Source organism: Coregonus clupeaformis, chromosome 2 (genome assembly GCF_020615455.1).
Source record: "Coregonus clupeaformis isolate EN_2021a chromosome 2, ASM2061545v1, whole genome shotgun sequence".
NCBI lineage: Eukaryota > Metazoa > Chordata > Actinopteri > Salmoniformes > Salmonidae > Coregonus > Coregonus clupeaformis.
In genome coordinates, this window is record NC_059193.1 from 18,776,570 (window position 1) to 18,798,734 (window position 22,165).

A 22,165-nucleotide genomic window follows, 5' to 3' on the forward strand; every position below is an offset into this window, starting at 1 on the left:
AACCTTTTCCCCAGTCTTGAGCGCTCTGGAGCAGGTTTTCATCAAGGATCTCTCTGTACTTTGCACCGTTCATCTTTGCCTCGATCCTGACTACTCCCAGTCCCTGCCGCTGAAAAACATCCCCACAGCATGATGCTGCGATCACCATGCTTCACCGTACCACCGTACCGTGCCAAGTTTGCTCCAGACGTGACGCTTGGCATTCAGGCCAAAGAGTTCCATCTTGGTTTCATCAGACCAGAGAATCTTGTTTCTTATGGTCTGAGTCCTTTAGGTGCCTTTTGGCAAACTCCAAGTGGGCTGTCATGTGCCTTTTCCTGAGGAGTGGCTTCCGTCTGGCCACTCTACCATAAAGGCGTGATTGATGGAGTGCTGCAGAGATTGTTGTCCTTCTGGAAGTTTCTCCCATCTCCACAGAGTAACTCTAGAGCTCTGTCAGTGACCATTGGGTCTTTGGTCACCTCCCTGACAAAAGCCCTTCTCCCCCGATTGCTCAGTTTGGCCGGGCGGCCAGCCCTATCAAGAGTCTTGGTGGTTCCAAACTTCTCCAATTTAAGAATGATGGAGGCCACTGTGTTCTTGGGGATCTTCAATGCTGCAGACATTTTTTGGTACCCTTCCCCAGATCTGTGCCTTGACACAATCCTGTCTCGGAGCTCTACGGAGAATTCCTTCGACCTCATGGCTTGGTTTTTGCTCTGACATGCACTGTCAACTGTGGGACCCTATATAGACAGGTGTGCTCTTATCCTTCTAGAACCATCAGATCCTCCTCTCCACCCTCTCCGAGTTGGGCATCTCCGGCGCGGCTCACTCTTGGATTGCGTCCTACCTGACAGGTCGCTCCTACCAGGTGGCGTGGCGAGAATCTGTCTCCGCACCACGTGCTCTCACCACTGGTGTCCCCCAGGGCTCAGTTCTAGGCCCTCTCCTATTCTCTCTATACACCAAGTCACTTGGCTCTGTCATATCCTCACATGGTCTCTCCTATCATTGCTACGCAGACGACACACAATACATTTTATCCTTTCCCCCTTCTGATAACCATATGGCGAATCGCATCTCTGCATGTCTGGCAGACATATCAGTGTGGATGTCGGATCACCACCTCAAGCTGAACCTCGGGAAGACAGAGCTGCTCTTCCTCCCGGGGAAGGACTGCCCGCTCCATGATCTCGCCATCACGGTTGACAACTCCATTGTTTCCTCCTCCCAGAGTGCAAAGAACCTTGGCGTGACCCTGGACAACACCCTGTCATTCTCCGCTAACATCAAAGCGGTGACCCGATCCTGCAGGTTCATGGTCTACAACATTCGCAGAGTACGACCCTACATTACACAGAAAGAGGCACAGGTCCTAATCCAGGCACTTGTCATCTCCCGTCTGGATTACTGCAACTCGCTGTTGGCTGGGCTCCCTACCTGTGCCATTAAAACCCTACAACTTATCCAGAACGCTGCAGCCCGTCTGGTGTTCAACCTTCCCAAGTTCTCTCATGTCACCCCGCTCCTCTGCACACTCCACTGGCTTCCAGTTGAGGCTCGCATCTACTACAAGACCATGGTGCTTGCCTACGGAGCTGTGAGGGGAACGGCACCTCCTTACCTTCAGGCTCTGATCAGATCCTACACCCAAACGAGGGCACTACGTTCATCCACCTCTGGCCTGCTAGCCCCCCTACCTCTACGGAAGCACAGTTCCCGCTCAGCCCAGTCAAAGCTGTTCGCTGCTCTGGCACCCCAATGGTGGAACAAGTTCCCCCACGACCAAGACAGCGGAGTCACTGACCACCTTCCGGAGACACTTAAAACCCTACCTCTTTAAGGAATACCTGGAATAGTATAGTCTCATTTCTAAAAACCTGTTTTCTCTTTGTCATTATGGGGTACTGTGAGTAGATTGCTCAATACATGTTTTGATTTACTCCATTTTGGAAAAAGGCTGTAACGTAACAACATTTGTCAAGAAAGTCAAGGGGTCTGAATACTTTCCGAAGGCACTGTACATCATTGATAAGACTTTCCAAAGACAAATTCAAGTTAACACAAAGAGATCAGTTTGTCAGTTGTTAAGGAAGCCTATTTATTAAGACATAACAATGGGATACACATTTTGGCCAAAATCGTTTGCTTTCATAATTGTTCCTAAAACAATGCACAAATGACGTACTGCTACCCAAGAATTAAAACATTGTCTTTTTACTTTAGCCGAGACCAATGCAGGGATAAAAAAAATTAAACTTACTTTTGCATACACAGCTTGCCTCTTTTTGGTTGAAAACAGGGTGAAGTGATTGAAATTGAGCGGGCAAGTCAAGGAAATTAGTTTATGGTCAAAAGAACAGTTTTCAAAAACTCAGGCTCAGAGAACAGAAAAAACAAACAGTAAATTTCCTCTGCACAGAAAATACGAATTATAACTAGAGACCCCAACTTGCCTACAATAAACACAACTAAGGTCTCTGGCCATTTCCATAAGTTCTCAGACAATTGTTTCTGCATCAAAAAAAAAAAAAAATCTAACCGTGAAGGAAGCAGGCAGGGAATTGAGGCCTAATACTCAATTCATCGCAACCTATTCAACAACTAGAAATTGGACAATGTTTGTGGTAATTTTTTTAAATAATAATTGATAATCAACCTAAATGACAAAGATCATGATTCTGTGAGTTCCAGGCCATGTGGTGGTGGTTGCCAATGTGTTGCTCCATATCTGCAGCATTCTTCCAGCCTACCAGCCACTCTTGCCTCCTTTCTTCTTCTTCTGAGGGGCCTTCTTGCGGGCCCCTGGCCCTGTGGCAGCAGGCTTCTGCTGTCGTGGAGGGACCACGTTGCTGGCACCGGGGGCCGAGGCAGAAGCTTGGGCTGACCCTGGCCGGGGGGAGGTGGGGGGGCTGCTGGCCGTCTTACTGGCATCCCTGGAAACACAGCAGAATAAATAATGTGTTACCGGCCAAATGCAACAGTACAGGTAATATGTAGGGCTGTGACGATACCAGTATTGCGATTTTTTCCATGGACAAAATCAAAACACGAAGCAGCCCAAACTCTTCGGTCCTTTAAAAACCTGCTGTATGTAAAATATTGTGTGCTTTGCTTGGAAAATAATAAATGACTCTGGATGACAATATAATGATGTTTGTTTTCAACATTAGGGGGGTTTAACTAAAGCAAAAAAAGGTGCCACATCAACAAATCGGGAATCAAACAGGGTCGCATTGATTTTTCCTGAGTTCAACTATTAGAATAAGAGACACAGATACTCACAGGTCGGACGCAGCTCCTGACGTGGCGCCCTGCGTGCCTTTACCCACTTGTTCCTTCTTCTTGCCCTTCTTCCTGCCCCGGTAGTAGGTGCGCTCTCTCATGGGCAGCCATCTCTCCGGGTCAGGGTTCGCCGTGGGGTCGTAGTTCTTGGGCAGTTTGCCTAAACAGAGGCAGGAGAAAATAAGTGAATCCCCATCCCATTCAGAGATGCTGACTTTATTTAATCAGATAAGACAATTGTGTCACAAAGCATGCAGATATTCACATACAACACAACTTGCAATGAGGACATACCCTTCTTCTTCTTCCTCTTCTTCTTCTTAACATCCCCCTGGCTGTGGAGAGAGAGAATATTGATAGTGAGAGAAAGCCTATGTATATAGCATGTATAGAACAGGTAGTATGCAGCTTAATTCAAAGCGTTTTCAAAAGCTTCAGGTCGCCTCACCCTTGTTCTTTGGGTAGGTTCTCCCCCGTTAATTTAGTGGCCTTCTTTCGGACAGAGTTGGCTCCGTGAGAGTTCTCCAGCTCATCTACGTCCACGTTGAACGACATGCTTTCAGGGGAGGGGAGGTGCTTGCTGAGGCTGGAACAAAGGGCTAAGGACATAATAACATATGCTTTTCAATTTCCTAGGCAGTTCTATGCACTTTATGATAACAATGGTAAACATCACCTTGACTGAATGAAAAACTGCACAAATCAGAGATACTCATTCAAAGACTCATACTTATGTGCAGTTTTAAATACAGAGAGCAAAGAAAGGATACGACTTGGCTTTATCTTGATCCACCAAAGAGTAAGCAGAGATTAGTTGTGCCAAAGTATGGATGTCATTGGTGTTTTGCCTGTGGAACGGGGGGGGAAAACAAGTTATTACATTGAATACCAAAACGTAGACCAAGCAGCGCATTCACCAGCATCACCACTGCACAACAGAAACAGAACAATCGTTAGAACGTCACTCACTTCCACAGTTGTTCCAGGTCACTGATGGCTTCCTTTTTCCGTCCGTACTTCAGCTTGAAATCGGCGGCCTCTCGTACGAGTGCCAGGTGAACAGAGGAACCAGGCTGGGATGGAGGAATACAATAGTTGACAATGCAGTGCTACTATGGGAGCATATACTAACACTCACTCAGAGTCCAGGATTTTCTAAGTTACATTGACTTCATCATAAATCTAAAAAGGTGCTTGTTGACTAATACCCTTTTCATACATAGGACGCCGCTACAGTAACGGGTCGATAGCGACAATTGATAACCTTTCCGACATTTTAAAAAGGTAGTGTCTAACTTTTCAGACAGTAGAATTCTGCTCCTGCATAGGATGTTCCGTATTGTTTCCCTGACAACAATAAACGTTGCTGATTGATGTGTTGTTTTTCTGCTGTTTTTTTATGTTTGGGTAGATAGATCTGTTTTCTTTCTACTAAATGTTTTGGTAAGTCATTGTATTTAACGAACGTCAAAGTACTTTCTTAGGAGCGAGTGGTCTGCGTGCAGGCAGCAGGCAGGGTGTGCACAGGCAGCTCGAGGTCATTTGATTGACAGTTCTGGTTGCCTAGTGATGGACGTTAGTCCCACTTCAGAAGTGGCATTCCTTTACAGACAACTTAAATGCCCGTTCAGTGGCACTTCAAAACTATCTCCAGAGAAGGTTTCGTGGCGGCTTTTAAAAAGCCATTGTGTACCCTTTCAGACAAACGAAGAATCCGTAGCAGAGGTACTTTCAAGACGCCACATTCCATATGTCTGAAAGGGGTATAATACCTGTTCTGATTGGTAGTACTGAATAGCTTGGCTGAAGACATCAATTGCGCTGTCGATGTCCTCTTCGTGGCTATACATTGATACCAGAGCTGAGATCTGTGAAACAATTTCAATTTCTTAGTCTTATGATCCTTGAAATGTTTGTTCAGAAAATGTTAAATCTATGATTAGATTTAGGACAATAGAAGAGTGCAAAAACTAACCATCCCTTGTTTGTGCTTGAAATCTTCGATCGACCTCAAGATGTCACATGCTTTTGTAACGTGACCTTTGGAGAAGACACCGATAAATTATTTATTTACTATGAGGTTACCTTGTATAGCCTGACATATGCACAAACACAACAGAACGAAATGCTGCCAAGACAGGAGTCACTTGATCATCAAATCAAAAGATAACAGTACCAGGCATCAGTAAAGGCACTGTTTAGCACTAATCTAATCCCATTTATCTTCAATAGGCCTATTTTTGTGGTTATTACCCAGTGACTAAATTAAACAGGGATTTGGAAAGACAACCTTACCTTGAGTCAAATAGAGTTGTGCCATCGTCAATTTGATACCAGATGCACTCTCTGGGTGCTGGTCTGAGAAACGCTTTAAAAAACAGAATCACACACACAGTTAGCATTACACATGCAGGAGAAGGAAGCACTTTCAATGTATATTTACATTCATACATCATCTACATGCATCTCAAGTTAGGATTTGGCCCACAGATAGTACCTGAAGCAACTCTATGGCCTTGGAGTGTTGCTTCTCTCTGCACAGCTGAGCCACCTGGATCAGAACGGGCCGCGGGTGGCCTGGGTTCTGGGACTGGAGGCCTGACGACAGCTTTCTGCACTGGTCCGCCTGTGGGGTATAACGTAACGCAAGTCATCAATGACTGTTTGGATTTCCAGTCTAACTTGTTCAGATCGTGCCATGAGTGTGTATAACTACATGTCAAAATAAAACTGTGAATAAAGAGTGGAGGAGATAGATCCTTTTAACAATGAATGTATTCAAATCCGATACCTGGTTAGTGTACATAGCCAACAGGGCTTTGTTGAATTCGATGGCCTGCAGCTGCTTCTTGGCCAGCTTGTACTCGACGCCGTCGGCATTTGTCAGTTTCACCTTCTTCTTAGAGTCAAACACGTTTTGGTCCTGCAGGAGAAAAAATATATGAGCAACAGCTTTGGCCCAGGATCAAAACCATGGCTTCAACAATAAGAGAACACTGTCAGCTAAGCCGGTTTCAATGTTTAGTAGTTCCTAGCAGTACAGGGAATGTTCAAGCATGTACCTACCTTGTTTATTGTAATGATGTTGTTAGCAGTCACAGCTAGAAGTCCCACATCTGACGGCCTAGGATTCAACAAAAAATCATGAGACAACTCTTCCACTACTCTCTTCCTGTGCCTACAATTGCACATCAGCTAAAATTGAATGTAATGGCTCGATTGCTTCCACTTTGGAGGAACACTCACTTGAGCTTGATGACTTGGTTATAGAGCTGCAGCGCCTCCTCTGTCCGACCCTGTAACTGCATAATGTAGGCCATCTGGGAGTGGATGACGGCCAGCTCCGACTCAACGTCCTCCTCAGTTATATCCTGCACAAATCAGACAAGCCAAATACGATTCAGAACTTGAGAAAACAGTCGGTGACATTTCTATATGTGCGCTCAGCCATGACATTGTTATCGTATTTATTTCACAGGCATAGAGCACTCACCGAATCCTCTGAAAAGAAAACCCGACAAAGCTCTGAAAAAACAACAAACAAAAACGATCAACATTAACCATGAAAGGGCTGGAAAAAACCTTAAGTGCAACATTATGTAATAAGACCACGTCTGTAGCAGGATGAATTGCAATGTCTGTGGTCCTGACCTTCTGCTTCCTGTAGTTTGTTCTGAGCCTCCGTGAGCTGGCCTCGACCAATTAGAGTACAGGCAGCGTTGTAGCTCAGCTCGTATGTAGTCTCAGAAAGGCCAAGATCATCCTGAAAAAAAGAGGGTGGATTTATTATTTAGTGTTATATAGAGACTTTGGGAAGATTAAGGATGCCAGGGCTTCAATAACCAAGTGTCTCAGAGGACCATTATCAATAGAAGTCGGTTCTAATTGTGTGCAGAAGACCCACCGGAGAAGCATTCTCCCATGTGCTCATAGCAGCCACCACAGCTGACAGGTTGGTCTTCCTCTCCTCTTCGTATTCATCCTGGGAGTTCCTGATCAGGTCTGTGTAGACAGCCTTGCACTCATCATAGCGCTCCATACGGTACAGCTAAGGTGAGAACAAAAGGGGAGGCCAGGTTTGTCACCATTTACCACAGCCACAAAGTCAAAATGGTCTATATCGTAAAAATTCACATAAACAAAAATGCATTATTATTATAATTTATTTAATCTTAATTTAAGGTATGGATTAGGCACAAGGTTAACAGTGTGGTTAGGGTTAAAATCAGATTTTACGAAGAAAAATTGTAGAAATAGGCCAGGTTTAGCCATAATTATTACTTTGTGGCTGTGGTAACTAGTGACGACCAGAGGCCAGGGGTCAGTACATTGGCACTTTGGCTGGCAGGATTATCCACTAAAGGGTAGACAGACAAGCAGCGGAAACAACACATCATGTATTTTCAAAAAGTCTTACCACTTGGCCATAGAGTTCCTTGAGCTTGTCTGTTTGTTCCGAAACACTTTCAATGGTCTTCAGGGCACTTTCAACTCTGTTCAATCGGTACTCACAGTAGGCCTTTTCAAACACAATAAGCTCACTGAGGAAGAACAAAAAAAAAGTGTTCAACATTGGAAAAAGGGTACAACCAGGAGTTTCTCCGACCAAGTCAAGTATTTATAGACTTTGCAATGCTACAAGATTATCAAAATGTAACAATATGATCCAGTCAGTCATATTCAACATACCTGCCAAGTACTTTTGAATAAGTGTTCATGACATTCAGTGCCTCTTTGAAGCTGCCATTCTGCACCAGGCAAACTATTTTACAGTGAAGGGCTGTCACGTCTTCCTTGACTTCATGCAAAACTGTGGAAGAAACGCACTTCGTGATTACAATTTACACTTAAAGGTATAATTTTTCTTCAGGTCACCACCATCAAACTAGTTAGCTATAACTTAATCAAATCTCAATTTGTGGTGTGTAATAGTGCACACGGAACAATATTTTTGTACAAATCTGTATTTTTGTGTAAATCTATATTTTTGCGCAAATCTATGAATCACAGTTCCCTGGTGAATAAAAGACTGCTACCTACGGTAGGATATATCTTTAAGCGTCTAGCACGGTTGTTGCTATATAGTGTGGCTAACTAGCTAAGCTAGTAACGGTAGCTAGCTAGCTAGCTAATTGGGACACGTCACTGTGTTTACCACAATTGAAAGATTAATGTTAATCAAAATGTGATATTACTGTCCTCAACTGAATCTACACTAGACTCCGACTTATCATTTCGTACAATTACTCAAATATAAACAGAAACTAGTTAGTGATTAGCTTGATTAACGTATAGCTGCATATTTCTGCTAGCTAACGCTTTAGCTAAGTGCTAACAGCTGTAGCTAGCCAGCTGGCTAGCAAACTAGTCAGCCCTCAAACAATAGATCATGTATTCAGCTTGACAGTTACAAACATGTGAACAAGAGCAAAATCCTACTTTTGTTGACAGCTTTGAGGGCCCGAGTGAAGTCTCCATTCTGTCCACAGCGATTCACTTCGGTCCACAGCGAAGCAACGGCGCCGCCTCCACTCGACATCTTTCGCTGTATGCGAAACTGCCGCCGGAAGCAAAATGATGTTTCTTCCGGGTTAATAGAATCACAACTAAACCTAAAGAAAAACAAAAAAAGTGAGGAATCCCCATGCATTTAAAAAGACAAACATCATAATACAACATAATATACTAGCTAGTTATATTATTTCATTTTTGTCAATAGAAATGGCATTGATATTAACAGAGTATTAAGAATAAACTCTCTCATCAACACAAGGATAATTAGCTAATACTGATACAGGGTGGGGTTTAAGCATACAAATGCATAAATCAGATGAGTTTGTCTGCGATTAATTGATTATTGTGTATAGTTTATTTATTCAAAGACAAGTTTCCCGTTTAGAGTGATGGGTTTCGCCCATGCGCAATGCTAGCTACAGACCGCTCTTTGAAATCTTATGCACCGACTGTTTGATCGCTCTTTGAAATCTTATGCACCGACTGTTTGATCCAGTAGCAAGGGTGTGTTGTTGTTGACGAGGACTGTGTGACAAGTTTATGTCCTACAGAAATGGCCGGGATTAAAGGTGAGGAAGTTGCTGTCTTACTTTTAGATAATACATTAACTGGATTAGTAATCACACAAATATGTATAAACGCTGAAAGGATGGATGTGCTGCTAGCTATCAAGCTAACAACTGAGTACTAACTAGTTAGTCGGCTAAGCTAACGCCATTCTTTGCTAGCTAAACTAGCTAACGTCAGTTAGCTTTGACAGCCCGATAAATAGCAGTGTAGCTAGCTAACGTTAGCTAACTATCTAGCTAAATAAAAATGTTGCAGCTTGGCTAGCTAGCTACATATCTAACGTTACATATCAAAGAGAGATGAAGCAGTATAGCTAATGTTAGCTAGCTTGGCACCTGGCTAGTTCTGGTAGTGTAGTTTCGAATGGCCAACTAAGTTAGCTAGCTAATGATTGCCATTCTGAATCAATGAAATCCACAACCTCCAGTGTTGTTAGTGATTGGTTGTTATGGCAAGCCAGGTAATGTAGCTAGCGCTAACTAGCTAAGAAAGCTATCAAGCTAGCTAGCTATGATGCAATGATGACTTCAAGCTAGACCTCGCTAGCAATTGCATTGTCTCTCCTCACCAACTAGCTAAGTAACCATGACATGCAGGAGTTTACAAATGAAACGATAATAATAGCACCTAGCCACCAATTTCACATTCACATAATAAATAGTAGCTGAAAATACTCAGCATCCCCTCACCCAAGCATTAGGGCCACGGTCAGATGATCAATTATGACCAAAATATTTAGTCTTACACACACGCACACAGCTGCTTAGTTTCATTACCACTCCTTTCTAGCTCTGATCGGCCTGTCCTTTGGTGGGGCCATTGGACTCATGTTCCTGATGCTAGGATGTGCCCTTCCAGTGTATGAGTAAGTATCTCCATCATATTCAACCTGACTGTCATGATGCAGGCCTTTGTAATATGATGCTGCCCAGATGTAGTATTTTTCCAGTCATAACTGATGGGAACTTCTCTCTTCACAGTAAATACTGGCCCTTGTTCCTCCTCTTCTTCTACATCCTCGCCCCAATCCCTTACTGCATCTCCCGGAGAATTGTTGACGACACAGACTCGGCCAGCAATGCCTGCAAAGAGCTGGCTTTATTTCTCACAACAGGCATAGTGGTTTCAGCTTTCGGCCTGCCAATCATTTTCGCCAGAGCCAATGTTGTAAGTACACATCTTGGTGATTTTGCATGTGTAGGCTAAGTGGTACTTGGCAACACTTTGCACTTATACCTGTGCAGTTGTAACATTGTATTAGCTTTGCTGTTAAAGTAATTGCTTTCTAATTGCATACATTTTTGTTGTTACACAAATGGAATAAGGACCATTCCTGTTATATCTTATAGGCTACCATTTATGTAATAACAAGAAATGCTGAACTCCATTACTAAACAACAGTTTAAAAATGACTTTGTTTTGCTCAGTCCAAACCACAGATTGAAAGTGTGCTATGCAGAATTTTGTAACATGAGCGGACTGAATTATTCATGTTTGTTGTTTACAGATTGCCTGGGGAGCATGTGCGCTTGTGTTAACAGGCAACATAGTGATCTTCGCAACCATTCTGGGATTCTTCTTGGTCTTCGGATCAAACGACGACTTTAGTTGGCAGCAGTGGTAAAATTGGGAGTGTGGGGTGGGGGGCTAAGTCTGAACTGTTTATATTTCTATAATTATTATTATGATTGTAATTATGATTACTATTGTTGTTGTTTATTTATGACCACCCATCCATAGACACATTAAACCAGTGCAATCTGTTTTGACTGTCATGCGGAATGTCAGACTGACTTCAGGTGGATGTGCTGTCTTTCATTTGGACATTCATGTACTGTACAGGCTTATCTTTTGACTGTCACAATCTTTATAATGTTGAGATCAAAAATGGCCATCTTATCTGTGCAAATGCAAAAATGTCAACCTGGATTCAGATTGACCTATGGGAGGGATTGTGATTTTTAAAAAATTGTCTGAAAGGTGTAATCTTTTCCTGTGACAAAGATATCTAACTGACAAATGGTGTACAATAGCGTGCTGGTCAGTCTCGAGAGGGAAGTTTCCCCCTCCAATTGCTGACGGCACAGGATATTTTGTATGGAGTATGTGTTGTTTTTGAAGAGCACATTGAAAGCTGTAAGCTTTAGTCTCTCAGATTGAAACCATTCAATACGAAGGTAGATACAGCATACATTGATATAATACATTATCCAATGCACTGTCCCCCATTTGCAGTCGTCAAATTCTAATGACTCAGCTATTTACAGACGCTCATTTGAGACAGGCCTCTTGTGCTTTGTTGTTTAGCCTAGCGTAGCATATTCTGTTCCTTTTGAAAAATGTCTAGAAATCATTGTAACCCTGTGTCATCTTCTCTCTCTAAAACAGAGTTGGCATCGATTTGTTGGAGCAAGGTTTAGAAATCATCAAAAATCTTCGTCAGACAGCCCAGGATTAGGGCTAACCGGTGGAAACATGGCCAACTTAAGATCTAGGCTACTTATAACCTGGGTAATACCGCTAGGCCTGGATTTACCAGGTATCTTATTGGTTTCTATACCTGGAGTTGGAAAAAAAGGCTGCACTGTAATTATGTTTCAAAGATAAATGTGGATGAACCCCAGTTTTTACCAAGGCACATAATGTTTTGGCCTATATTTAGTACACCTGCACTAAGATGTACTCGCATCCTCTTCTTGAAGGAAATGAACTCGCCGTATAGGCCTAAACTAGTTTTCATGTGGTCCTTATATGCCTGCATTGGGTGTGCTGATACCATACATTCTCTCAGTGTAGTTTGTCATTAGTTAAAGGTCTTAGTGAACAGTGCGCTGCAGCTTTGGAGGTTGTTACATTTAACTGAAATAGTCGTAGCTAAGAAGGGTATTAAGCAGCTGTCACCCCATGTGCATTGGTTTGTTCAGCTGGGTGGAAGGGTTGAGTGTTTATGATCGCTTTTTATTTTATTTTGCGGGTGGAACTGTTATCTTTGAAAAGTGGTCTCTGGAAGAGACACACAAAAAAGCTAAACCCATCTCAAAATATTCCTAAAATAACCGGAAGCACTGATGAATCAGGTATCTCTTTTTGTGTCACTCAGTTTGTGAATAGGTTTGTCAAATTCTTATTTCCAGTCTTCCAGAGACCACAACCTCAGTGAAGATAGTGATTGTATCATAATGAAAACTCTTTTGCACCTTTTTGAGTTTAGCTGAACTTTTAAATAATAATTATTACCTTGATTCAAATTGAAACTGTTACTTTCCTTACATCAAAACAAATAATCAAATATACATTTACGCCTACAGCAATGCACTGATGGTATATCTACAGTTTTTGGACATCTAAGGTATTCCATAGTGTTTTTAAACCACATAATTAGTGTTATAGCACTGCTTATTGAAAGTTTGAGAAATGTCCAATAAATTCCAATATAATTCAATCAAACAAATGAACACATACAAACTGCTGTATCAGGTCATTCTAGTCATGGGATGGGTTCGTCACTGATCTCTTTTGTGAAAGATATGATGTTTCACAGACCTGAAATAATATTTTATTTATTGATTTTAGCGGACACTTTGTATTTATTATTATTTTATTTTTAGTCATTTAGCAGACGCTCTTATCCAGAGCGACTTACATGTCCAATTGCCATTTTCTATCTACAAGTTTTGTGTTCAGAGACAGAAGTCAACATGGTGGTTTTCTTTTCTAAATAAATGCAATTTTTGAACATCTTCTCATTTAATTAATTATACATCGAACTCCAATATCAACACGTCCAAGTTGCATTTGGTATGAGACTTTTGAAGAGCCTGTTATTTATTGGTTCTTCCTTGACTACTGAACCTTCAGATCTCACGAGGATCAAACCATTGATTCTATCCAGTTGCTTTTATATGTTCCACACTGGTGTGTGTGTGATGTAAGGTAGTGATTGAAATGTGTATTAACCTCCTCACATGGAAGCAGGTAGTCAAGTACTAACACAGGAGGAATAGCTGTGGTTTGTCTCCCCCACCTGGCAAGGAACTGACACATGAAACAAGGCAGTGCATAAGCTGATTCTTATTTTTATGTATATACACTACCAGTCAAAAGTTTGGACACACCTACTCATTCAAGGGTTTTCAGAAGATAGCCATATTTTGTAAAATACCAAGTCCATATTATGGCAAGAACAGCTAAAATAAGCAAAGAGAAACAAATAATATAAAAATATTTTTATTGGTTTAACAATTTTTTAGTTACTACATGATTCCATATATGTTATTTCATAGTTTTGATGTCTTCACTATTATTCTATAATGTAGAAAATAGTAAAAATATAGAAAAACCCTTGAATGAGTAGGTGTGTCCAAACTTTTGACTGTACCCAGTCCACCTGGTCGTGCTGCTGCTCCAGTTTCAACTCCTCTGACTGCGGCTATGGAACCCTGACCTGTTTTTAAATGTTTTACAATTTGGACTCCAGACCAAAGGACACATTTCCACCGGTTTAATGTCCATTGCTCGTGTTTCTTGGCCCAAGCAGGTCTCTTCTTGTTATTGGTGTCCTTTAGTAGTGGTTTCTTTTCACAATTCGACCATGAAGGCCTGATTCACACAGTTCCCTTTGAACAGTTGATGTTGAGATGTGTCTGTTACTTTAACTCTGTGAAGCATTTATTTGGGCTGCAATTTCTGAGTCTGGGGACTCTAATGAACTTATCCTCTGCAGCAGAGGTAACTCTGGGTCTTCCATTCCTGTGGCGGTCCTCATGAGAGCCAGTTTCATCATAGCGCTTGATGGTTTTTGCGACTGCACTTGAAGAAACTTTCAAAGTTCTTGAAATGTTCCGTATTGACTGACCTTCATGTCTTAAAGTAACGATGGACTGTAATTTCTCTTTGCTTATTTGAGCTGTTCTTGCCATAATATGGACTTGGTCTTTTACCAAATAGGGCTATCTTCTGTAAACCCCCCCTACCTTGTTACAACACAACTGATTGGCTCAAACGCATTAAGAAGGAAATAAATTACACAAATTAACTTTTAAGAAGGCATACCTGTTAATTGAAATGCATTCCATGTGACTACCTCATGAAGCTGGTTGAGAGAATGTCAAGAGTGTGCAAAGCTGTCATCAAGGCAAAGGGTGGCTATTTAAAGAATCTCAAATATAAAACATATTTTGATTTGTTTAACACTTTTTTGGTTACTACATGATTCCATATGTGTTATTTCATGGTTTTGATGTCTTCACTATTATTCTACAATGTAGAAAATAGTAAAAATAAAGAGAAACCCTTGAATGAGTAGGTGTCCAAGCTTTTGACTGGTAGTGTGTGTGTGTGGAAATATATATATATATATATATATATATATACACTGCTCAAAAAAATAAAGGGAACACTTAAACAACACAATGTAACTCCAAGTCAATCACACTTCTGTGAAATCAAACTGTCCACTTAGGAAGCAACACTGATTGACAATACATTTCACATGCTGTTGTGCAAATGGAATAGACAACAGGTGGAAATTATAGGCAATTAGCAAGACACCCCCAATAAAGGACTGGTTTTGCAGGTGGTGACCACAGACCACTTCTCAGTTCCTATGCTTCCTGGCTGATGTTTTGGTCACTTTTGAATGCTGGCGGTGCTTTCACTCTAGTGGTAGCATGAGACGGAGTCTACAACCCACACAAGTGGCTCAGGTAGTGCAGCTCATCCAGGATGGCACATCAATGCGAGCTGTGGCAAGAAGGTTTGCTGTGTCTGTCAGCGTAGTGTCCAGAGCATGGAGGCGCTACCAGGAGACAGGCCAGTACATCAGGAGACGTGGAGGAGGCCGTAGGAGGGCAACAACCCAGCAGCAGGACTGCTACCTCCGCCTTTGTGCAAGGAGGAGCAGGAGGAGCACTGCCTGAGCCCTGCAAAATGACCTCCAGCAGGCCACAAATGTGCATGTGTCTGCTCAAACAGTCAGAAACAGACTCCATGAGGGTGGTATGAGGGCCCGACGTCCACAGGTGGGGGGTTGTGCTTACAGCCCAACACCGTGCAGGACGTTTGGCATTTGCCAGAGAACACCAAGATTGGCAAATTCGCCACTGGCGCCCTGTGCTCTTCACAGATGAAAGCAGGTTCACACTGGGCACATGTGACAGACGTGACAGAGTCTGGAGACGCCGTGGAGAAAGCGTTCTGCTGCCTGCAACATCTTCCAGCATGACCGGTTTGGCGGTGGGTCAGTCATGGTGTGGGGTGGCATTTCTTTGGGGGCCGCACAGCCCTCCATGTGCTCGCCAGAGGTAGCCTGACTGCCATTAGGTACCGAGATGAGATCCTCAGACCCCTTGTGAGACCATATGCTGGTGCGGTTGGCCCTGGGTTCCTCCTAATGCAAGACAATGCTAGACCTCATGTGGCTGGAGTGTGTCAGCAGTTCCTGCAAGAGGAAGGCATTGATGCTATGGACTGGCCCGCCCGTTCCCCAGACCTGAATCCAATTGAGCACATCTGGGACATCATATCTCGCTCCATCCACCAACGCCACGTTGCACCACAGACTGTCCAGGAGTTGGCGGATGCTTTAGTCCAGGTCTGGGAGGAGATCCCTCAGGAGACCATCCGCCACCTCATCAGGAGCATGCCCAGGCGTTTTAGGGAGGTCATACAGGCACGTGGAGGCCACACACACTACTGAGCCTCATTTTGATCAGCCTGTAGTGTGGTTTTCCACTTTCATTTTGAGGGTAACTCCAAATCCAGACCTCCATGGGTTGATACATTTGATTTCCATTGATAATTTTTGTGTGATTTTGTTGTCAGCACATTCAACTATGTAAAGAAAAAAGTATTTAATAAGATTATTTCATTCTTTCAGATCTAGGATGTGTTATTTTAGTGTTCCCTTTATTTTTTTGAGCAGTGTATATATATATATATATATACAGCTCTGGAAAAAATTAAGAGACCACTGCAAATTTTTCTTAAATCAGCATCTCTACATGTATGACAGCCATTCCATTCCAGTGTCTGTTGAATTCCAACACAGGCACACCTCATTCTACTGAATTAGGTACTGATTAGGTGATCACATGAACCAAATCTTATTTAACGAGGAAAAGTATAAAATCCACTGCTGTGGTCATCACTATCCTCTTGCAATAGGACCAGCTGGATGGCAAAAACAGTGCTAATAGTACCTCAAAAGTAATATTAATCAAAAAATAACTATTGACCATGCCAAAAGAGTTGAAAGGAAAGTTTTGAGTGAGGAAAAGAAGGGTTCAATTCTGGCTTTATTGGAAGAGGGATACAGTGAGCGTCAGGTTGCTTCCATCCTTAAAATTTCAAAGACGGCGGTTCATAAGAACAAGGTCAAGCAGCAGACATTGGGGACAACACAGCTACAGACCGGCAGAGGGTGAAAACGACTCTCTACTGACTGGGATGACCGCCAACTCATTCGAATGTCACTCAACAACCGTAGGATGACATCAAGTGACCTACAAAAAGAATGGCAAACGGCAGCTGGGGTGAAGTGCACGGCGAGGACGGTTTGAAACAGGCTCCTAGGGGTAGGGCTGAAGTCGTGCAAAGCTATAAAAAAGCCCTTCATCAATGAGAAGCAAAGAAGAGCCAGGCTGAGGTTTGCAAAAGACCATAAGGATTGGACCGTAGAGGACTGGAGTAAGGTCATCTTCTCTGATGAGTCCAATTTTCAGCTTTGCCCAACACCTGGTCTTCTAGTGGTTAGACGGAGACCTGGAGAGGCCTACAAGCCACAGTGTCTCGCACCCACTGTGAAATTTGGCGGAGGATCGGTGATGATCTGGGGGTGCTTCAGCAAGGCTGGAATCGGGCAGATTTTGTCTTTGTGAAGGACTCATGAATCAAGCCACGTACAAGGTTGTCCTGGAAGAAAACTTGCTTCCCTTTTCTCTGACATTGTTCCCCAACTCTGTGGATTGGTTTTTCCAGCAGGACAATGCGCCATGCCACACAGCCAGGTCAATCAAGGTGTGGATGGAGGACCACCAGATCAAGACCCTGTCATGGCCAGCCCAATCTCCAGACCTGAACCCCATTGAAAACTTCTGGAATGTGATCAAGAGGAAGATGGATGGTCACAAGCCATCAAACAAAGCCGAGCTGCTTGAATTTTTGCGCCAGGAGTGGCATAAAGTCACCCAACATCAATGTGAAAGACTGGTGGAGAGCATGCCAAGACACATGAAAGCTGTGATTGAAAATCAGGGTTACTCCACCAAATATTGATTTCTGAACTCTTCCTAAGTTAAAACATTAGTATTGTGTTGTTTAAAAATGAACATGAACTTATTTTCTTTGCATTATTCGAGGTCTGACAACACTGCATCTTTTTTGTTATTTTGACCAGTTGTCATTTTCTGCAAATAAATGCTCTAAATTACAATATTTTTTGGGGGACTTTGGGAGAAATGTTGTCAGTAGTTTATAGAATAAAACAAAAATGTTAATTTCACCCAACACATACCTATAAATAGTAAAACCAGAGAAACTTATATTTTTGCAGTGGTCTCTTAATTTTTTCCAGAGCTGTATATATGGGCCGCACTGAAAATTTGTTATATTTCCTCAACATCAAAATCTGTAAAAAATGGTCCTCTTTCCATCGTTTTTTGAATTTACGATGCTCCATGACTGTCTAGCTTTCATTTCGGTGATTATTAGCGATCTGGAAACAGTCAAGAAACTGTATGAATGTAGGTCCATTATCATTTCTACACAGTTATGATTTGGTTTTTGTAAAAAATAATATTATTTATTTTATTTTATTTTCAATTTAACCAGGTAAGCCAGTTGAGAACAAGTTCATATGGGGTAAACAAAACATAAAGTCAAAAATACAACAGAAAATATATATACAGTGTGTGCGAATGTAGTAAGTTATGGAGGTAAGGCAATAAATACCCCATAGTGCAAAATAGTTACAATTTCGTATTAACACTGGAATGATAAATGACAGCGAGGGCTGTTCGATGCTAATGCAGTACGCCACAGGATGTTTTTGTGCTGGTCAAGGGCAGTCAAGTCTGAGGAGAACCAGGGGCTATATCTGTTCTTAGTTGTGAATTCTTTGAATGGGGCATGCTTATTTAAGATTGAGAGGAAAGCACTTTTAAAGAACAACCAGGCATCCTCTACTGACCGAACGAGGTCAATATCCATCTAGGATACCCGGGCCAAGTCAATTAGAAATGCCTGCTCGCTAAAGTGTTTTAGGGAGCGTTTGACAGTGATGAGGGGTGGTCGTTTGACCGCGGACCCATTACGGACGCAGGCAATAAGGCAGTGATCGCTAAGATCCTGGTTGAAGACAGCGGAGGTGTATTTAGAGGGTAAATTTGTCAGGATGATATCTATGAGGGTACCCATGTTTACGGATTTAGGGTTGTACCTGGTAGGTTCGTTTATCATTTGTGTGAGATTGAGGGCATCTAGTTTAGATTGTAGGTTGGCCGGGGTGTTAAGCATATCCCAGTTTAGGTCACCAAGCAGTACGAACTCTGAGGATAGATGGGGGCGATCAGTTCACATATGGTGTCCAGGGCACAGCTCGGTGCTGAGGGGGTCTGTAGCAGCGGCAACAGTGAGAGACTTATTTCTGGAAAGGTGGATTTTTAGAAGTAGAAGCTCAAACTGTTTGGGCACAGACCTGGATAGTACGATAGAGCTCTGCATGCTATCTTTACAGTAGATTGCAACCCCACCCCCTTTGGCAGTTCTATCGAGACGGAAAATGTTGTAGTTGGGGATGGAAATTTCAGAATTTTTGGTGGCCTTCCTAAGCCAGGATTCAGACACTGCTAGAACATCAGGGTTGGCGGAGTGTGCTAACGCAGTGAATAACTCAAACTTAGGGAGGTGGCTTCGGATGTTAACGTGCAAGAAGCCAAGGCTTTTACGGTTACAGAAGTCAACAAATGATAACGCCTGGGGAGTAGGAGTGATACTGGGGGCTACAGGGCCTGGGTTAACCTCTACATCACCAGAGGAACAGAGGAGGAGTAGAATAAGGATACGGCCAAAGGCTTTAAGTACTGGTCTTCTAGTGCGTTGGGTACAGAGAAAAAAAGGGGCAGATTTCTGCCCGTTGTAGAATAGATTCAGGGCATTATGTACAGACAAGGATATGGAAGGATATGAGTACAGTGGAGGTAAACCTAAGCGTTGGGTAACGATGAAAGAGATAGCATCACTGGAGTCGGTCTCCGCGTGTATGGGGGGTGGGACAAAGGAGCTATCTAAGGCAGGTTGAGCTGGGCTGGGGGATCTACAGTGAAATGGTACAATAAGATATAACTGAAACAGCAATAAACAAGAGAGAGGCATAAAGCAATCACAGGTGTTATTCGAGAGAGCTAAGACAACAGCTGGTAATGGCAACAAAGTTTGGGCTGAGGCTAAACATAAACAGGATGCGGTACCGTAAAAAGGAACGTAAAATCTCAAACCACTCGCAGGCCGGATTGGACCCCTTTGGCCCGTGGGCCGTATATTTGACACCCCTGGTCTAGACCACTCTAAATTTGAAAGTGACATAGAAATAGTCATGTAGGTACAGTTATTGCGAACACTCATATGATATCACAACGGGAAGAGTTAGGGTGAGTGCTTGAACCTGCTCTGTCTCTGTCTATAGGGCAGCACGCAGCTAGAAGAAGGTAGTAGATCAATGGCCTGCCCTTTTGCTTTGGAAGGGGAGCTGAATGATACAGGTGAACCACAGTAAGGGAGGAAAGGGAATAAGGGAGATGGGAATGAGGACATTTTTTCAGCGTGCAAAGCCACATAGATGAAGAATACTGTCATATCCAATACCTGACAGCCATGTGAAAAAGGTAGGTATTGGTAGTTATTGGGTCACTATGGTAACTGTAGGACTAACGGGTCAACTGCTTTGGATGTTGGCTAATCTCTCATAGAAGAATCAGGCTGGGATTGAAATGCATTAAAAGCAATGCATTGTAATGTACTGTGCAAAAGAATATCAACATCATAATCAATTGAAAAAAATATTATCTGTGTAGTTCTACAAGAAAAACAGCAAAACACTAACAGAGTTGGCTATACTCAGGGTACATGTCATGCTTTCACAGTTATGTTTCTAGTTAAGCCCTATCACATTGTACAGTGTTCAAATTCCAAACCTACTGTACATTGACTGAGAGAATCATTTGAATACGTAAGAGTAAGTTGTCCTCTGATGTGGAGGGATAGTGGTTAAAGGGGAGACAAGATTTCCATTCACAGGGTTGACTTATTTTGGTACAGCAGTGCTGGAGGGGGAATGCCTGGTGGCCAGGGGAGAGAGAGAGAGGAGCCTGCAGAATGAGCCGGAGGCTCTGTCCGCACAGCTCTGCCAACAGGAGCAGGTCAACATAGCTAATGTTCAAAAACGACTAACTGCTCCGCAGGATTTATCATGGACAGGTTTGACATTGTGTACAATTGCCGAAGAAAGTGATCTTAATTGCATGGATTAGGAGCCATTTCATTTTTATATCTTTCTAAGGGTCTACCTTCAATTGGTAGAAAGTAGAATCTCAATGCAAAAAACTATACATTCCGATGCAAGGGAAGCTATACAAAATGCCTTGGCACATTCCTGTCAAATCTTAATTCTGTTAAACTACTCTCAAGTATGGGCTCGCTAGCCACATTTATCTATAGGTGTTTCTGGAAAAGACTCTTGTAACATCTCCAGAGTCTCTCTAGTGGATGACGTGAATACTAATGGTGTAATACAGGAAATGTCATGAACATTCCTCCCATCTTTACCATAGCATGTGTTGAATACATATCTTTTGCCTTCTAGTGTTTCTGTCTGCGTGGTTTATGTGGCCCTCACCAAGGATCTGTTTGCGTTCTTGCAGCAACGGGTGCATCTTGTGGTGGAGGAGAGCTCCAGAGACGCTGCGCTGCTGGGCCTACAGCTGGAACAGGTCAATTCAGAGCTACTGCATCTGCAGAGCTCGGAGGTGCAGCTGGAAGGCCTGGTGGAGGAGCTGCACACTGAGGCCCTGCAGAGAGCTGCACTGACGGATCAGCTTCATGCGCAGCGGAACAGGTAGGCCTACACTGCCCTGCACTGTGGGAAATGGCAAGTAAATGGATGTGTGTGTGTGCCCAAAGACCCCCTGAATGTTTAACACATAAGACATACTTTTTTAAATGGCAGCAGTATTTAGCCAGCTGTTCAAATGGACATAATGTAGAAGTAAAGCCAGTCTAAGCAAAGAAACATAAAAATGTATGAAACGCCTAACTTTTGATTACCATCTCCTACAAACACAAAGTGAAACCGTCCCCCACTGTTTTAAAAACATGTCGAACAGATCTCCAACTAGTCATATTGTCACCCGTCAAATAAAAACATTGAGTTTGAATTTGTGATTTTAAGTCAGCGAAAACACACACGCCCTTAAGCATGCTGTGTCATAATTCGCTGACTTCGAATCCCCAGTTAGGAAAGTTGGCTGACGGTCAGAATACGTTATCACATCGTGATTCCAGCGGTACTCTTGCACTATGGGGATGATAGAGAGAGGGGAGTTTCACATGAGCTCAGCTCAAAACCCTTCCTTGAGCTGAAATTAATTGTTTGCCTGTGAAAGATAAACTGGGGAATCATAGTCTTTCTAAGAAGTATGTTTTCATGATTGATAGTACAAGAAAATGACGTCACCAGGGGGTAACATGTTGGTTAGATATATTGGCTGTTCATGCAACATTCAGGAAGGATGCTGCATAATGGATATTTTAACACCACAAA

General features: G+C 42.7%; 2 protein-coding genes across 3 annotated transcripts; one reads left to right on the top strand and one right to left on the bottom strand.

The window, feature by feature from the left end:
• Positions 1–2,062: 2,062 nt before the first annotated feature.
• On the bottom strand, positions 2,063–8,839 carry LOC121534160 (signal recognition particle subunit SRP72-like). The gene is made up of 19 exons (XM_041840686.2): positions 8,707–8,839; positions 7,957–8,077; positions 7,685–7,808; positions 7,172–7,315; positions 6,919–7,030; positions 6,761–6,792; positions 6,514–6,638; positions 6,334–6,391; positions 6,059–6,190; positions 5,765–5,893; positions 5,563–5,635; positions 5,243–5,307; positions 5,040–5,135; positions 4,237–4,340; positions 4,038–4,115; positions 3,716–3,853; positions 3,562–3,602; positions 3,268–3,427; positions 2,063–2,918 (listed from the first exon to the last, which is right to left on the bottom strand). The coding sequence occupies exons 1-19, from the start codon at positions 8,804–8,806 to the stop codon at positions 2,732–2,734; spliced, it is 2,019 nt and encodes a 672-aa protein (XP_041696620.1). The 5' UTR covers positions 8,807–8,839; the 3' UTR covers positions 2,063–2,731.
• A 260-nt stretch (positions 8,840–9,099) lies between these two features.
• Positions 9,100–13,087, top strand: LOC121534167 (leptin receptor overlapping transcript-like 1). 2 transcript variants are annotated; one of them, XM_041840709.2, is made up of 5 exons: positions 9,100–9,350; positions 10,141–10,216; positions 10,332–10,518; positions 10,859–10,971; positions 11,740–13,087. In XM_041840709.2, coding segments are annotated over exons 1-5 (393 nt in total). In that variant the 5' UTR covers positions 9,100–9,334; the 3' UTR covers positions 11,741–13,087. The 2 variants fall into 2 exon arrangements, with proteins under 2 accessions (XP_041696643.1, XP_041696633.1); XM_041840699.2 differs by having other exon boundaries at positions 9,102–9,350; positions 10,859–13,087.
• Positions 13,088–22,165: the final 9,078 nt, after the last annotated feature.

Bases quoted from the DNA above. Each gene is read 5' to 3' on its own strand.
- LOC121534160 (XM_041840686.2), bottom strand. From the start codon at position 8,806: ATGTCGAGTGGAGGCGGCGCCGTTGCTTCGCTGTGGACCGAAGTGAAT. The intron at 4,116-4,236 runs GTGAGTGACGTT...CCCGTTCCACAG, and splicing joins GACCTGGAACAACTGTGGAA to GCAAAACACCAATGACATCC. The intron at 3,428-3,561 runs GTATGTCCTCAT...GCCTCTGTTTAG, and splicing joins GAAGAGGAAGAAGAAGAAGG to GCAAACTGCCCAAGAACTAC.
- LOC121534167 (XM_041840699.2), top strand. The intron at 10,217-10,331 runs GTAAGTATCTCC...CTCTCTTCACAG, and splicing joins TGTGCCCTTCCAGTGTATGA to TAAATACTGGCCCTTGTTCC. The intron at 10,519-10,858 runs GTAAGTACACAT...TGTTGTTTACAG, and splicing joins TTTTCGCCAGAGCCAATGTT to ATTGCCTGGGGAGCATGTGC.